The 18077-nt window shown below is 40.3% G+C and overlaps 2 protein-coding genes across 4 annotated transcripts; one reads left to right on the top strand and one right to left on the bottom strand.

The window, feature by feature from the left end:
* Positions 1–2697: 2697 nt before the first annotated feature.
* On the top strand, positions 2698–5415 carry LOC103376216 (glutathione peroxidase 3-like; the record flags this gene model as incomplete). The annotated part of the gene is given in 4 exon segments (XM_008306591.1): positions 2698–2848; positions 2940–3057; positions 3605–3704; positions 4910–5415. Coding segments are annotated over 4 exon segments (591 nt in total), but the record flags the coding sequence as incomplete, so codon positions are not given.
* Positions 5416–5569: 154 nt separating this feature from the next.
* LOC103376215 (TNFAIP3-interacting protein 1-like) lies at positions 5570–17405 on the bottom strand. Of its 3 annotated transcripts, none has more exons than XM_008306588.1 (18): positions 17324–17405; positions 16097–16279; positions 15335–15478; positions 15116–15201; positions 14845–14904; positions 13975–14184; positions 13237–13331; positions 12617–12779; positions 12277–12369; positions 12089–12154; positions 10451–10582; positions 10199–10327; positions 9981–10115; positions 9762–9887; positions 9536–9619; positions 8842–9057; positions 8525–8612; positions 5570–7315 (listed from the first exon to the last, which is right to left on the bottom strand). In XM_008306588.1, the coding sequence occupies exons 2-18, from the start codon at positions 16242–16244 to the stop codon at positions 7224–7226; spliced, it is 2067 nt and encodes a 688-aa protein (XP_008304810.1). In that variant the 5' UTR covers positions 16245–16279; positions 17324–17405; the 3' UTR covers positions 5570–7223. The 3 variants fall into 3 exon arrangements, with proteins under 3 accessions (XP_008304810.1, XP_008304811.1, XP_008304812.1); XM_008306589.1 differs by having other exon boundaries at positions 8842–8967; XM_008306590.1 differs by lacking the exon at positions 8842–9057.
* Positions 17406–18077: the final 672 nt, after the last annotated feature.

Here is an 18077-nt window from a genome sequence, read left to right as displayed (position 1 = left end):
AGTAAATAGCTGCCTCTTTCTTGCCTGAAATTTTGAGCACCAGTCATGTTTACCCTCCTTGATTATGCTTACCCTTTTTCAAGTCTTTTTTTTTTAATGACACAGACCTCCTCAATAGATCATTGATGATACAAACTAATGGATTGAATCTGAGGAGATACATGAATTTGTTTATTCTGCACTTGACAACAAATAAATAAAGAACAACCAAGAGGATTTTTGTTTCCAAAGCTATCATTTTAGTTCGATTACTCCAACATTTTAAGTTGTTTTCATTTTGTAGGAACTCTGGCGATCAGCAACCATAAACAAAAAAAACAAAAATAGGTAATCCACGTTTAGAGGTGCTTGTTTTTGCTCCTCGGCCTGTTTAAAGTGTGACAACATTAGGTAATGGATTCACCGTAACAATGGAAGAATGAATGACTTCGTCTGTTTACTTTTAACTTCAGTTACTCCAGCATTTCTATTTGTTTTTATTTTGTGGGAACTCTGTTGGTCAGTAACTATAAAAAGCTACTTATTCCAAATTTAGAGGTGCTTATTTTTGCTCCTCAGCCTCCTTAAAGTGCACTGAAAACAAATAACACTTTTAAATAGGTCCCTTTTGACCTCTAACGCCCTGCAGGTTACATATTTTAGATAATTTCATATCAGACACATGACAATCGACAGGACACCGACACATTCCTAGGCACATATTCAGAATCGTCTTTGTTTTCTCATCCATATAAAAATAGTTCTTGTGGTTTCTCACTTTCAAGAAGATACAGTGGATGTTGTTTCTCTGTGATAATTTGCTTTCTCAGGCTCAGGCAGCGAGAGCAAAGTTCTCCCGCTGACACTTGTCCTGTTTCAAAGTGCTCCTGCCCACATAACAACACAAGTATGAAGAGGAAGAAAGGTGAAAGTATCTCAGCTGTACGCATGACGCTGCTTATTTGGTTAAGGCTTCGGGATCCATTTGGCAAACAAGCTCCTGGTATTTGCATTGTACACAGAGGAGAGACGGGAGAGTCATTGTTTATCTGATCGCCAGGGCCTTCTCGGCATTTCTTGGTACATTAAAATGAACTGAAAGTGTCTTGTTTTTGTCCGAGTACCACAGCAAAAATCAAGTGTATTTAGTTTAGAGTCATTTACACAAAGAAAATAAACACATATTTGGATTTGAGAAGTTTGTACTGGCTAAAAATAAATAGAGTTATCACAACGCGGAGTCAGTTTCATCAGTTGTTGTTTTACTCAATAAGTGAAACACTTACCTGCCAAATACTGAATTAAACTGCCAGTTGGACTTATGTAAGTGTTACAAAACAAGCCACGCGTATCATCAAACAGTTATGAAAAGAGTCAAATTATGAAATTTTTACAACAATTTATGCTCGACCATCACTGACTTGACAAGAATTTTTACAGCAGAAAATATGGATAATGATAAATATATTTATCATATATGGAACTGTTATTTCTCATCATGCCATTGATTCAGAATCTGCCATATTGGACAAGCAAAAACAAATATAATGCTTGACAGCCTAATCCAATCAGAACAGAGACGTGGACTTCCACATGGTTCTCCAAACATAATCTATAATCCCACTTTGTAGGCGTAAACCTGAGTTTGGAGGAGACTTGTCATGTCAGCTTGTGTCATTTCTTTGGGAATTATTACTGTATTAGAACTTGAGGATGACATCAGCACAATGCAACACTGATCAAGCACATAGATCTGTTGGCATAGTGGGGTTTTCTAGGAGTACATTTATATACCTTAACATATACATGATGGTAATCTGATATACTTTTGAGAGCCTAAGTGGCAAACATATTGTCATAATCATTGTGGAAACAGTTTGATGGGGTTTAAATAGATCATCTTGCTTTGTGTTTTATTGGGAATAAACTTTAGTTCCAGGGATACTGTCGTTAAACACACAATGTGCAAAAAAAAAAACAAAAAAGGGTTAAAAATGGGTCATTGGACAATTAAAAAAATTAAAAAATCAATCTTAGAAAGTACTTGATATGTGTCTGAAACTTCACAGATGCCATTTTAAATATCTGTAGTTTCTAATCAAAGTTATCAGCCAATCAGAGATGGTCTTGCAGAAGGGCATCGATGATTTGAGATGGAATAACCCTGAACTCAGTGTTTCGTCTTTTTGGGTTGTAGAGATTATAATGAGAGATTATATTGTTGAGTTATTTACCAAAGTGTGTAAAGAGTTGTGTGTCTGTATCTCAACCTGTGCGCGCCTAATCCGATTTGTGAATATGTAAAACAGTCTTTCAATGTTCAGCAAGATTTGCTTAATACGTAGAACAAAGTTGTAAATACGTTGACATAAATGGTTGAAAGGGCTGAAAATACAGACGAGTTATCAGTTAAAACTCAGATAAACTTGTAATATTTTTTTCTGCACAAGTCCTTGGTTGGAATCAAACGAAGCACCTTGCAGTCATGCAGCAGCACTGTAGCCGTTCGACTACCAGGCCGCTCCATTAGTGTGCAAGTTGGCAAATTATAGTCATTTCATGTCCTGCAGGTCAAATCCATGCGTGAGCTTGTATACACTTAACTATAAGAGCATTTATAGGGGTACAAATACTATACTGAAGAGTTAATAACTGTGCCGGCTGTTAGCCAATCAAAATAAACAGGACCTACTTTAACCTTTTGTCTTGTTTCTCCAGCGGTGTGACTCATCCCCAAATGGCACCATTTACAGATACCAAGCAAGGACTCTAAATGGTAGTTGCACTGTGAACTTGAGTGACTACCGAGGCAAGAGCGTCCTCTTTGTCAACGTGGCTACATACTGAGGATACACCTATCAGTATGTGGGTAAGAAACGGCACCGCGGCCTTCTTTAATTGTTTTGTTGCAGTGTGAAAAACAAGCTTTGCCACCTCAACTTTTTCTTGTCTTCTACCAGAACTGAATGCACTGCACGAGGAGATGAAACCGTATGGGCTCACTCTTCTTGGCTTTCCCTGCAACCAGTTTGGGAAACAGGAACCAGGGCAAAAACATGAAATCCTGCCGGGTTTAAAGTAAGAAATGTTTTACTTTTAATGCAAATATACCCCCAGTCAGTCACAGTGAAAACCCCACAAGCACCACCAGTTAAAGAATGACACTAACCTCGATTGTTTTAAGGGAAAGTTCTTGTTTCCCTGAACCTGATCTTGAAGGTATTTTGTACTGGATGCCTATAGAAAACATTAAAGCATGAGAATACCCTAAATTGGAGCCATAAGCTTCTAATAAGCCGGTATACATTTTGATGTGCCGTAACATAAGAACTTTTAAAGCTGGATGTAGACAGGAATTTGCCGTATTGGTAAATCCTGTCAATCAGCAAAGCTTCATTTAATCAGGGAAACATCCTTTGGCAATGAGATCGGTTTCTCTTAGTGGCCCCTCTAACACACATAGAATTTGTCTCGGGTTCCATCAGTCATCGTAGATCCATAGCGGAGCCTTTGCAATGCGCTGTGTGGTCTTGGTCGGCTTGTAGATGAATGTAGGGCAGCTGCCAAAGCCGCAAAGTGCTCAGAGGCACATCCACTGATAAGCTGCCCTCTTTCTGGATTCCAGGCATGTTAGACCTGGCAATGGATTTGTTCCAAACTTCCTGCTGTTTGAGAAAGGTGACGTGAATGGAAAAGACGAGCAAGAGGTGTTCACTTTCCTCAAGGTAAGATAAGGTCTTCTTGTCCAAGTGAGTGATTTAAAACTTAAATTTGACTTTAGTGGTTTTAAATCACAAAGATGTGTTATAAATGATATTCTGCAGAGGTGCATAGACGCCTCAGATATGTATCCAATGACTCAACATTTGAACGTTAGGCTGGATGCTCTACAGATCTACACAAACTTTATAACACGATAGGTCACGTTGGAGCAGCTCCAGAAGAGTGCATACATGTGCTTACACCCAGGACCACATGCAGCCAAACGAGGGATGTCCAATTACTGTGGCCAATATATGGCATTTTTCCTATTGTCAATATCTATATTTTTATGGACCGATTATTGATAAATTTAATGCACTATTGTCTCAGAAACTCTGGGATCTCATAAAAGTCTATCAAGCAGAGACTGTAAAAACTGAACAAGAAACACAAGCCGTCGCCACAAACCTGGAAATTAGCTCCTCCATTCTACATGTGGTCACCCTTATTGATGCATTCTCTCGCAGAAGTCAACGAGTGATATTTTCTGAACCATATGTAGTCGCATGTCACAATAATACAAAACAAAACACACGCATTACTTTTTAATATGAAATACTTGGTCACAAAAATGACGAGTTAATTTCATTGAACTTTCATAACTGATTAAGCAGGAATGACAAGTTGTACCGCAAAAACAAATATAACGCTTGATAGCGTAAATAAATAATCTTGCTTTGTGTTTTATTGGGAATAAACTTTAGTTCCAGGGATGCTGTCGTTAAACACACAATGTGCAAAAAAAAAAAGGGTTAAAAGTGGGTCATTGGGCAATTAAAAAAAAAAAAATCAATCTTATAAAGAAGCCTAGCTATAAATGACAGGTTCCTGCTACAACATGTTCTTAAAACATTGCATTTCATCAGGCCCACATATCGTTTACCAGACTTTCTCTATTACCAATAATAACCCATTTTAGTCGATCCCAAAGCCAAACCCAGTAAAACATAATATCTGGATAATATTAAATATATCAGCTATGATTATTTCTTAAATGCTCAGAAATTCTTGCAAGGCTTCATGAAATCCGGGCTGCTAGTTTTAGCGTAATCTTACTAACAAGCTGCACTGATCACAAACCAAACACTCAGTTGGTTTCCATACAGATCTATAGGATGAAAGTTATTCACTCCACTTTCTTTCCAACCCTGTGCTTCCCCTCATGCAGAGCTCCTGCCCTCCGGTCGGAGACAACTTCGGTGACATTAACGGCAGACTGTTCTGGGAGCCTCTGAAGACCAACGACATCAAGTGGAACTTTGAGAAGTTTCTGGTGGGACCAGACGGGAAGCCGGTGATGAGGTGGCACCCGAGCGTGGCCACGTCCGAGGTGCGAGCTGACATTCGCAAATACGTTCTCCAGCTGTACACGCAGGATGTTTTTAACTAGATGTGATCGACGTCCATCGTAGGAAGTCGTCGTAGAGAAAAGGTAGCGCATCAAGTAGAGTAATGGGACAGTGTCTGATACATGAAGATGGCATGATGAATGAAGAGGAGGCTTGAAAACAGGAACACTGTGGTGCCTCTTTGGAGTCTGGGGTTCAGGCCAGCTTTTCAGTGCATTCGAGCTGCCCTGCAATCCCACAGCGCCATGTCATCTTCACATCCCAGGACCTGTTAGCTATTACAGTCTCAATGTTAATTACTTCCAATAAATCCTTGAGAACACAACACTGATGTGCAGATCTTTTTCCTTACGGGAAACAACTCCGGGTGTAACTGAAAGGTGAAAATTATGTAGCAAAAAAAATTGAGCCCCCTTGATAAAAAATAAAATAAAAATGAAAATGGACACAGGATGAATAAGCAGGGGAAGATGCTAACAGACATTTAGAATAGATTTATTAAGCCAGTCAAATACAAAAAGTCTCACATGTGCTTTTGCCTACAGCAAAAAAGGGAAAAAAAAGGCTACAAACCAGGAAAATACAACTGCCAGTAATTACAGCGTACCTCTCAAAGTGCAATTCTGCTAATGTCTCATTTCAGCTCTCACCCATCGCAATTTTGTTCCCTGTTACTTAACAACTTGATAAAATTGAGCTTTTTTTTCCCCCCAAAGTCGTCTCCGCGCACATTTTTGAAGCCCTTCATCTGACTACTTGAAATAAACTATACTAAGGAAATTGTAATTGGTATTCAGGTAAAACAGGCAAGGCTTGATTTTGAGATTGGATTTACCTTTTTAAAAAAAAACGGTAATGATCTCGAGGTGTGGATCCCGTGTCTGTCATCGGGCCTCTTGACTTTGTGTTACAGCAGTTCACAGGTCAGTCGGCAAGGCATGGATTGCTGGTTGTTGGAGTGGACAGAAAGCAAAGCCAGACATCCCGGTAGAGGCTTTTTTTTTTTTTTTTTTTCCCCTCTGAGGAGCGGCTGTACTGCTGTAACATGGGGTCTAGAGCCTCCAAGTACTGATGAAAATCTTCCTCCTTCTGCCACCTGAGCAGAGTTTAAATGTTCAGTTGCAAAAATTAAAACTCAGTTAAGTTGGTGCGACATTAACAGGTACGAAGAGGAAGTTAGTCATCACTGCTGCTTTGACATTTTTTTGCTGCCGAAAACCTCGAGATGATGCGTGTCGGGGCTAAACTGAGCAACAGTACAGGATGCAGTAAGATGAGTATCGGAATGAGTGGTCAAATCAAGTAGAAGTGTTGTTTAATGAGATTAGGTCCATCATCATGGGGAAAAAAAAAAAAAAAAGGTTGTGTATGTACTGTGCATTGTGTATTGTGTCTGATACAAACATACAATGTCAATAGCTACAATATATTGGGATTACACTAACAACATAGAAAGAACAGCATTACTAAAGACAATGATTTACACTTAGTCAATGCAACTATCAAAACAGCAGGTTATAAATAAATTATCATAATCACAATCAATGTTTTTGGTATGATACCATCAAAATTCATTTCCCAAAATTTTTGTATTTCAACAACCACTTTTGAACAGCTACACATATGGGACGGTTCTATAACATCGATGGTACTGAAGAAACCCTCATAAATCAATTAACATTCACATTGTAAATTCTATGATTCAGTGTACCTATATAATCATTCATTGTTGGAATGAGTATACGTAGTCATATTGGGGAATGGCTTCCTGTAACCCTACAAGTAACAAACCGAGTGTTAAGTTGTTACATTGTTGCAGAGAAACAATCACATAGGTTTATTTTTCTGGAAAAAAAAAAACAAAAAAAAAAAACAAAACAATGTTAATTATTCCAACCTATTTAACAAATGACTTAAGTTCCCGATAAAAAAATCTAAATAATATTTCATGTATATATTCAGAATAGCGAAGTGTTTCACAAATAGCCTTATAAAACGCAAGTATAAACAACATTACAATAGGATATCTACAGTTCAGTAGGAAAATTATAGATCAAATCACACCTTGTCAACTCAAAAACAAACTGATTTCATGCTACTACCCAGACTCTGTTCGGTGGGTACGGTGACGCTTTAGTGCTTTCCAGGGTCAATGTTCTGTCGCTCCCTTTTTCCGAATCCTGCTGCTGCCGCGGCGGCTGCTGCTGCTGCTGCTGCTGACTGATCTGCAGAAAAAAAAAAGGTTCAAGATTACCTTTGACAGTCACAACCTTTGCAGCTACGTTTTTCTTTTGGAATTTGGAGTTTATTTTCTGGGTGTCACTGAGGCAAAATTTTATAATTTTTCTGCATTTCAAGTGGTCTCAGTAGAAACTTAGAGCATTTTAGCCAATCACAGGTCTTTTCAACTCATTCAGGTGAGACAGAAGAAATGAAAACAAACTTCCCGAAGCTGTAGTGGCACCAGTGGGTCAAACAGAGGACTTTGACAAACCTCATATAAAGCCACGAGTGAATGTTGACTTTTGGTTCAACTATTTTTGTGCATTTGTGCTTGTCTGGTGGGAGGGCCTTAGTACAGAGAGAGGAGAGTGTAGTTTTAACTTCTGATGTTTTTTTTAAATTGATCTTTTTTGCCTTTTCCAGATCTACGTCTGCTGCAGCTTTAATGCAACTAAACATTCACCACTGTGTCAAGTTTTCTTAATATAAAGATTCAAGTATCAGAGATTATTTACATGAAAGGATAATGCTGATGATTTTCTATATTTTCTTGACAACAATGTTCATAAAAAGCAACAACAAACACTGAGCAACGTACATTCAATAAATGAACATGATATATTTCAAGTAGGACTGCAGCTTATGATTATATTCAATATTAACTGATGTGTGAGTTATTTTCTTGATTATTTGATTAGTTGTTGGATCTACAAAATGTCAGAAAATGTCAAAAATATATATTTAGCAGTGTTTGTCAAAGCCCAAGAGGACATCCATAAATGTGTTGTGTTCACAACCCAAACACAATCAGTTGGCGGTCATAGAGGAATAAAGAAACCAGGAAATATTCAAATTTAAGTCGCTGGAATCAGACAATTTAGTCCTTTTTTTGCCAATAAAAATGCTCAAACTGATAAATTGAAAACAGCTGGTGAGGAATGTAATAGTTAATCAATTAATTGTTGCAGCTCTGATTTCAACCTGTCCTACTGACATAAATATGTACCAGTAGGTGTTAATCTATGGCTGAAAAAATGTATGCAACAAAAGCAGCATTTAGTCCTGCCAAAAGCATCAGTTGTGGCCTGTTTTTAAAGAGTTAAATAGAGTTTTACTGACAATAAAGACACAGTAGCGCTATATTGTCCCTGTAGCGATAAACAGTGCGATCTAAAAGAATTTAAAGTTGTATTCGTCTCACTGTGCCATACCTGCATTCTCTGGTGGTGGTCTCGAACTCTCTCCTACTGCTGCTCTGGCCCCTCTGGATTGAGGGAATGACATCTGCCAAGGAAAACCCTGACCAAAGAGAAAGCACCATCAAAGTTAAACTCTCCAAATATCCTTCATCATCACAGCTAGCAGCCCGTAAGTCTTTGCCGTAACCTAGCAATGTGGTTATTGAATGTAAGCGTGCGGCTCCCAGCGAGTGAGCGGAGTACAGGCAAGAGAGAAGAAGAGCCTTGTTTCCTCAGTGAACCAGAGTCACTCCAGAGACAGAGACAGAGGGGCCTTAGAGCACCCTTACCGGGGTAACAGGCTGGAAGTCTCGTACAGGGGGTGGTGCTGCGGCGGCTGCGGCTGTGGCGCCTGCTGCATTGGGCATCCTGGGAGGGAAGTGTATGGGCCAACCCTCAAGGCCCTGCGGTCCCACCTGCACAAAGGGACCACAGTAGGGAGGGCTCAGCGGGCCGTTCACTGAGCCTGACGTGGGGTCTGAGGTACGTCTTTCCTGCTGCTGCCCCTACGAGGGATCACAAGTACACATGTGATCCCCAATCAGTGCACGGCTGCTACTCTCAGCGAACGCAGCGCCCATGTCGCGGCATGGGCCGCTGCTGACCTTCAACCCTGCTGAGGCTGCCTCCCACTGAGGAGTGTAAATGTTCCACCTGCTGATCCCGAGTGCACTGACAAAACAAGCTAGCTGGAGTGAGGCTCTTGTGCTGGAGTATTGATTTGTCCAGTGTGGACTTATTACAGTCAGTCTAGTCGCTCAGTCATCAGTCATCTATGACTGCATTCTGTCACAAGGGGGCGCTAGTCTGCAACGTTTGCCACCACTGGTTCGTCCCAATTCATTCTAGAGGCTTCAAGAGTAACTTTCAGTGAAGTTTTCCCTAATTAAATGCACGGCCAAAATAAAATGACGGCACCGTTTTATTCACCATTTCAATACATTTGCAATACGATGGAGCTCAGACCTGAGCTGTGGCCAGTACCTGTTTGTGGTGCTGCATCTGCAGTCTCTCCAGCTTGCATCTCTCTGTCCGCTCTCTCTGACACTCGTTCTGCGCCTGATGAAGCTGAACCACACAAAGACAATAAATAGATGAGCACTTCAGTTATATAGACATTCTGGTATAATAGCAATTCACCCCAACATATAAAAGCTAAAGATTTCCTGATCGTGTCATATACGGACAAGATTGCGTACAAACAGCTCACCTGATTGGTCAGATTAGTAATCTGACCCTGGAGTCTTTCAACCTGCCGCCTCAAGTCCTCTTTTTCCTCGTTCATTCGCTCCCTGTCGCTTCTTTCTTTCCTGAAGTCCTCTTCAAAGATTTTCACCTGAAGCACAAAACGACGAGCAGTTGAGGAATCACGCGTGTGATGCAGCATCACTGTGCATATTCGTGTATTATGATTTGTTGCACGTCTGACCTGTTCTTTTAATACAGCAATTTGTGTGAGCAGTTCCTGTTTCTTCAGGTTATTGGCTGCATCTGCAAAGTTGCCCTGGCCAGGAGGTTGTTGGGAGGATGAAGGGGAGTGCAGGTTTAAGGCTTCCTCTAAAGCCTGAAGTAAGGACGAAACAAAGATTACACAAAAAGAAACGTCCGCGTGCTTGATAGCTCTTTTTGCATCTCTTCCACACTCACCCTGTTGAGGCGTTGGATCTCCTTCTCCTGGTACTCTCTCTGTTTGCTGAGCGGCAGCAGCTGATCCTGCAGGTAGCGGATCTTCTGCTTTAGCTCTGTGGTTTCAGAGTTTAAACACTCCTTCTCCCCCTGGAACATACAAACCCGAAACATTGAAACACTTTTCCTAAAGGATCTTGAAGCTTTTCTCCCCCCGTGTGTGTGTTTCCATGTCCTGATGATTAATAGCTTTTTTTTTTCTTGCATTCTCACCTGTACATTTTCAATCTTGGACTTGGCCAGCAACAGCTTCTTGTCATAGTCGCGCTGCCTCTGCTCTCGCTCAGCTTCCAGCTCAAGCACGGTTTTCTGGGACTCAGCCAGCCGTTGTCTGAGGTCTGTAATCTGAGGGACAGTTTAAACCGTTTAGGTGGGGACAGCATTCATCGAGTCCACTAATCACAGCTCTAAGGTATGATTTTCATAAACAGAAACCGAAAAAAAATAAAAAATAAAAAATGAAAAATGCGATTCAGTGATAACAACTCTGGTAAAGATAAGCATCAGCTGGTGCATGTGTTAAAATACAGCTTTGGAAATGCTGTGCGTTATCACATTACAAACTAAGCCACAGCAACAAGGACACATTTGCAAACACGCAGTTCTGTTTTTGTGTAAAATATGAACGAACATCGTGACGCAAATGGATATATCTAGGGTTCTGTGGTTTAAACCAAAGGCTGCATGGTGTCTCCGTCTGAACGAAGTGTGAATATAGGGTTGTTCATACATCTGGGTGTGCACAAGCAGAGATGTGTGAGTATGAGTGTGAGAGTGTGTACATCTGTGTGTCTCTGCTGCCCTCTGACTGCACCACAGCAGGAAGTCAGCGGGTACCGGAGAGGTGAGGGGAATTCTTGCTGAAGTGTGACAAGCCTTGTGGTAAGTATGCTCAGATAGCGAAGCTATTGCAAGATTGCACCTTTTAGCCTGGACAAGCACATTTATAAAAAAACACAGACGGCTGCATCGTTGCCAAATGATGCACACAAACGTCAAAATCATGCGTCTCTTAAAAGATATTTACGAGGGTTACACAATCTTTGTCGTCTGTTATTTCAGCTACTTGGAAAAACATGTCAACTTCATTCGTAGGAAGAAAAAAGAAAAAAAAGAAGAAAAGATTACTCCACTTTCGTACTGCAAAATGTGACCGCGGGTGTCACAACGCAACAGTTCTTAATATTTGTCAATCAAAATGCTAATAGTGTTCTGTAGCGTTTTCTAACGGTATAATTTAGTAAGTTTTGCCTATTTTAAGAGTCAGTTTATCCTTGTTGGGGAAAACAGTTCATACAGAAACTGGAAACTGAACTTATCAGTCTTTTTTAAAAATGTGTTACTACTGACAGCAGCTGTATCTGTCATTCATGACAGAGTGACACTTGTGCATTTAAAGTAATATTTTAAGACAATAGGAAACACATTAAACTTAACATCTGCACAGGTTGAAATGAATAAAGTGGAAGTCAGCTGAAGTTAGTTCAGAATTAAGAATATATATTTAAAAAGAATAGTTTGTAGGTAAACACTTGGAGTACCTTTTTTGTACTGTACATGTAGATTCATCCTTGTAGTGTTTGCTTGAATCTAAAAAAAAACTTTTTATTGTAATACAAGCTAAAGGGGAACATTTTATTTTAAAAAAAATTAGGAGTAAAAAATACCTGAAGTAGACTGAATAGACATCATAGATCACAGAATTCATAAAAATGAGCAACATTTTTAAAAAAGTGCTCATTCAAATTTCACAAAAGAAAAGAAATTGGATTCAGCAGCTCAACAGCACCAGTGAAGGACACGTCGATGTCTTCCCACACCCTTATAACAGCCGTAAAGTCATTACTGTACCTTCTGCTCAAACTGTGACTTCATGGAGTTCCACTGAATGTCCCACTGCTTGTTCACCTCCAGTACCTGTAAGCAGCACCAGAAAGTGAAACAAATACTGAACATATAGGAAACAAAATACACAGAGACTTTCCCCTATGGCAAAAGAGGATGAGCAGTAAGTAAGAAAATAAGTAGGTAAGACTCACATCCTTTCTCTGCTTCTCCAAAAGCTTGATCTTCTTCTCATACACTTCTACATCACAAGGTTTAGTTGGGGTTTTCTCTGCAGCTTTTCCACTCTGGGGGAACAGAAAATATTCCTAAATCCACAACATTCCACCATTACGCACAGGGTGAGAGCTTACAAAAGGGGAAGTTTTAAGTCACAAATTAACTGAGAAGCTCTTAAAGTATTTCTAAAAGAGAAAATTAAATCTAAAATTAAAACGTATTTCGTACCAGAAAACAATCACGTGAAACAAAGCTGTATAAAGTGCCTGTACAGAATAAGAAAATACATTTGCAGTGTAATTGAATTCCCACTACCTTCTGCGGCGTGGAGGCCTCCATTTTAGGTCGGACAGCAGCAGCTTCCTCCTTAACTGGCTCCTCTTTGGCCTCTGGAGTTTCGGTGTCAGATGGTGACGCAGCTGATGCTGCTGTTGCTGCTCCTCCTGTGACCAGCTCCTTAAGTTTCTGATTCTCCTGTCTAAAGTAACAAGAGAGTGAAAATGATAGCGCTTGTGAACAAGACCCCTTATCCAGCGTTTGTTGATGTTCTGATACAGCTTCAAAACGCCTTTTGGGAAGAACCTACAATACCCGCTGTGTACACCAAGGACAACAGAAAGCACTGGAATAATCCCTCCCCATCAAAAGTGAAAGCGATGGCAGTTGTACACGTTTATGACAAAGTACAGAATGTGTAATGTTTGTTATGTTTTCTCATCAAAACGGAAATGGGAGGTTGATTCATGCTGTATTCAGATGGTCATCAGAAACAAAAATAACACAAAGACCACAAGAATGAAACACCAGCGTGCTATTTGTAGTGAAGTAATTTGCTACCAATAACACGATTTGTTCTTTTTGACCTCACTAACAATAAAGTTCCAGCAGAAGCAACACAAAGCCCAGCTGAGTGAAAAGAAAAGGAGAAACATTACCTCAGCTGTTCCAAGTCTCGATTCCTGATATGATGATCCTCTTCCATTTTCTTTCGAAGCTCATTGTTCTCCTGCCTGAGCTGCTCACAGAGAGTCTACAGAACCAAAAGAAAAACTGGGTCTTAGCATTGACATATTTAACATGTTCACTTCACAATACTTTTGAATTTCCCTTTTTTCTTTTTTTTTTTAAATGTAAAAAGTTTAACACACAACGTCAAAAAAAAGCAATCAAGTGAAATCTGTGCTAATCTGTGCCTGAATAACTCGTCATCCACTACCAGTGTTGTGTACCAGTAGCAGTATTTGTTTTTGTGTATTTCATGCGCTAACATGCACCCAGCCCATAGAGACTTTAATTCATAAGACGCCCAAACTACTGTTGTAAAACTCTTTATATGTGTATTTGTACAAGCTGTCCTCTCTCTCTCTCTACACACACACACCATCAACAAAATCTGCCACAAAAAGGCTTTTACAGGTCAGCAAGTACCTCCTAAACTATCTGGTAACTCACACGATAACATTCAACGTAAATGTGTAAATGGTATAAAGTTAATATATTCAAATGTAAAATTATATCATCTTACATTAAAACATTTGCTCCTTTTGTATGATGATACTTAAGTGGTTACAGTGTTGAGCCAACTCAGAGAAAACAAAACTTAAATCTAAAACAGTGTGACAGTGAATTGTCGTTTTTTTTTTTACTTTCATCATACAACTGTTGTGTCATACCTGTAGGAGGGAGGTCCTCTGTTCATTCTTTTGGACCTTAGAGGAAAGATGGTGAAACTCCACAGCCATGCGGCCAAGGTGAGCTAACAGCTGGTTTGGGTTGGATTCCTCTGCGAATATGCTGAAAGAGCTCTCTAGCCTCTTCAGCTGGCTCGCGAGCTCGATGTTCTCCTGAGGAAGGAGGGGGATTACTCCTGCCACTGACCCGGCCTGGAGATACCCACATAGGTACAAAGTCAGTCAACCTTTCCCCTCAAACTGACTCAGTAGGCGAGCCCACAATTACACACGAATTTAAACTAGCACAAAACACAGCGTAAGAGTCATCGTGCTATTATTTCTGTGAAAGGCAGCAGCAGGGTTATGTGAAAAGTCAAACCAGTTTGCCCAGTTGGATTTAAATTTAGTCTCCACAGACTAAAATTGGTTGTGGTGGCACATTAACTAAAAGGTTAACTTTAGGCGTGGGAACTGTGTCAAAGTAGGTCGTAGAATATAACAATAGATGAAAGGCTCGCCGATGATATGAGGTTTGACAACATGTGAGCCTTAAATGTATTGGCACAGTGTCCTATTAGCACATCCACTAGGATGTAGTGTGTCAATGAATCAGCGGCGTAATTCTAGTCAGTAATAATCCTGGACTTTCCCCTGACTGACTCAGGCTGGAGCTACCAGTATTGAGTTTGCTGGTGAGTCAACACACCAAGGATATCTTCCCAATATTGAGGAAATGGCTATAAAGAGGAAAGGTTGAATTTAGCCTTAATGATTTAAATAATAGTTTTTAATTTGCTATAATTTACAACAACCAATAGGATTTGAAAAGTTTGAGCTTCTGTTATAGTTGAGTATTTATTTGGTACTTACAGTCAAGGCATCGGAAGTCTTTCCCTCCACATTCACCACCTCAAACTCCGATAAGGCCTCCTGTAAAGACCAAAAGGTTAGGGAGCCGTGTAGCACATGTGGTGTTGATAACTGTATCAGAAACTAGTACCAATAAATTAAAAATTCTCTGGCTATGAGATATTGCATTTTAAGTCCCTATAACATCTGCATTTGGTGTTACTCATTATATTACATTCATCACAAAGTCATTTCTACCTGAACAGAAAGCTCTCAGACACAAATGACTTACATTGGGCTTCTCAGACAGAAGGGTCTTCCCTAAACAGCTTGTTTGCTCCTCCTTCTGCTCTGCAGGGGGGTGCAAACAGGGTTTACCTGAGATAAGCCAAAGCAAAATTAGAAGTAGAAAGCAATGCCAAATCTTTACCACCCAGATTTATAATTCACAAATCAGAGTAAAACTCAATAAAACCAAATTCCTCATCACGATCGAGTCTGTGGGACCTACTTTGTGTCTCAGTCTGAGCGGGTCCTCCCATACACAGACTGGCAGCAAAGCTGGACGACTTCAGGGCTTCGTTGTCTCTCACAAGTTCCTCCACTCGCTGCCGAAGCCTCGATGCCTCTGATTGAGATTCTTCTAGCAAATCACCTGCAAGTTTCAGAGAGATCTTGTCTCTGGTCCAGCAACACCTCAGTTGAGTTTCGCTTAATCTAACTTCACTTTTATTCTTCACCATCAAACACTGCTAAGGCTACTACTATCAGCACGAGCAGTCATCAAATAAGAAGTGACTGAAGCTCAGTGAGAAATTACGTGCCAAATAGCACTCCTTTGGTGAGTCAGAAAAGGAGCAATCAGGACATTCACATCATTGGTATGCATGCTTTTGAAGAGACAACCAATGAGGATTATCAGGTTTCACTGCATTCCATCTCAAACTGCTGCGTGACAGTTTTGCTCCCGTGTTTGTGTTGTATGTGTATGTTTTGACTAAGAAGACAGTTATGTAAACAACATCATATGACTTCTTTGTGGCTGAATTATGTTCGTACTCAGTAATAATTTTGCGCTGCTGAAAAATTCAAGCAGTTCTCCACTGTACATTTTGCTAACTACAATAAAGAAACGTGCGTCCTTGTATATCTAAAAATCTGGAAGTACAAAATCGTCCGTTAAGACACACAGCAGATGTGCGGTGCCAAAGAGCAGGTGGCATTACCCTCAGTCCACAGCCTTCCGATAACCATGTTCTCTTTAGGAACTTACCTAAGCTCTTAAGTCCCTTCATCCGCTCCCTCAATATGCTGTTCTCCTCCAGTAGCTGTCGATAGCTGCTTCCCCCTCCGGCCTCCTCCCTGGCCTTGACCTCGCTCCCACCTGGATCATAGATGCGATACGGACCTTTCCCTTCCATTGCCGTCGCTTACTTCCTATACATGGTCCTCTGAACTGTGGAATGAACACCAAGTTATTTTTAACCTAATTATTAAAAATAAATAAAGATATAAAGTACCATAAACTACTCAGCAGAAGATAAATGAACACATAAAGAAGAAGTAACTGACATTTACAGAAAACACACTTCAGACTGCTTGTGTCTACAGTAGTTCTCCACGGCTTGCAGTAAGAGAAGCAGCTGGAAACCCCTATTTTTGCCAACAGCTGCATTTGAATCCTGACTTACTGATAAAGGGCATTTGAAATTATGAGACACAGTACAAGAGCGACAAACGTCAAACATTACATCAGCTGGTAATGCAAGCAGAGACAACAGTTGAAGCTCTTTGTTCTTTGTCCTAAACTACTAATCCTGTTGAACTTATAGTATAGAAATACAACAGAGACTATGAAGGTAGTCTCAGGTACTGTTTCTTGATACTTCCATGTTGGAAATGAGAAATAAATCAGCCACTCAGCCACCCCACTGTCTGTCCTACTGTAAACCCACTCGACCAACGCTGTCGACCTCTTGCTAAGTCATGATTTGAAGCTGGACGAGTGTAAACTGTCGGTGAAGAAAATAAAGACCATCCGACGGCTCTTGAGAGGACAAAAGCAGCAGTATCCCCCCATGAAGCTACCCTGCCAGGGAGAGACATATGGCAAAAGTGTGCTAGCGTTTGTGATAGCTAAATATGACAACTACAATCCGAGGAAAAAGACAAAAGCAGAGCAGAAAAATCTACCAAATATGACGTGAATCCCGCTAACAAACATCTATCCGACAGACGAGAGTCAAATACAGCACAATGTAGCTAATGATAGCTACCTTGATTGGCTGAAGAAGGCTAATATTAGTTTTCGCTGTTGTCATGCAAATTGCTAGCAACATCTTCGTTAGCTGTCGGCTAGCTAACACTAGATGACAGTGCGGGACAGGACGCCGCTAGCTTCCTCTCATCTACCCACTACTTTTATCGGTGCAGTAAGTCAGTCGGAATGCGGAGTTAAACGACGAGCCAGAAAACAAAGAGGTGTCTTTTGGCTAGGTACCTTTCAGCTCGCAGTGGCCTCTCGTCTCTCTGCCCAGACATCTATTGCGGAAGTGGTGTACTGAGTCTATGCTGTAACCTGGGAAATTCCACCTCGCATGATGTAAACAGCGATGATTGACAGCGCGAAGGGCCAATCAGGGCGCAGCTCTCTGTCAGCGGGGGGACCAATAGGAGCCGCTGACGGTAATGTAAACACTGGGGCCAAATGCTTTACATTTCCACATTTCATTATAGACATTTTACCAGAACTGAAACTCCCGTCCACATGATTGACTTTTAAACATGTATATGGACATCTGTAAGTGACCTACTTTAGAAAACAATATGCCTTTGAACAATGACAGTAAATGAGCCTCAATTTTCTATTGAAACCTAATATTTTTAACTGAACAAGTACTTATTCATCTCTTTACCACTTAAAAGCCAACCCCCCATGGTTCTGGGAGAAACCCGGCCCTTTTTACTGAATGATTTTTTCCTCATTGATAAATTCACAGAAGGGGCTGGTGGGGGTTTCTGTGATTGCATCACATATTTCCTCTGAACTGAAAGGGTCTGGTTACACTGAGCTTTTTAAGTCCTCACTTTAGGTTAACAAGAAATATGAAGCAATTGAGTTAAGACCTATTTCATAATGTGATAAAGGGCTCCAACAAATGTTTTTTGTTTTTTTTTTAAAACTGTTTAATAAGTAATATGATATATTTGATCAATTAATCATTTGTTTTCATTTAAAACATTTTAAATGTACA

Source organism: Stegastes partitus, unplaced genomic scaffold (genome assembly GCF_000690725.1).
Source record: "Stegastes partitus isolate 25-593 unplaced genomic scaffold, Stegastes_partitus-1.0.2 Scaffold3715, whole genome shotgun sequence".
In the NCBI taxonomy this organism is placed as follows: domain Eukaryota; kingdom Metazoa; phylum Chordata; class Actinopteri; family Pomacentridae; genus Stegastes; species Stegastes partitus.
The sequence above is the reverse complement of the archived record's forward strand: the minus strand, read 5'-3'. Positions and strand labels throughout refer to the sequence as shown.

Excerpts from the sequence above, each read along its gene's own strand:
- LOC103376215 (XM_008306588.1), bottom strand. The coding sequence starts at position 16,244 with ATGGAAGGGAAAGGTCCGTATCGCATCTATGATCCAGGTGGGAGCGAG. Across the intron at positions 14,905-15,115 it reads TTCTGTCTGAGAAGCCCAAT|GAGGCCTTATCGGAGTTTGA; the intron begins GTAAGTCATTTG and ends TGGTCTTTACAG. Across the intron at positions 9,620-9,761 it reads TTACTAATCTGACCAATCAG|CTTCATCAGGCGCAGAACGA; the intron begins GTGAGCTGTTTG and ends TGTGTGGTTCAG.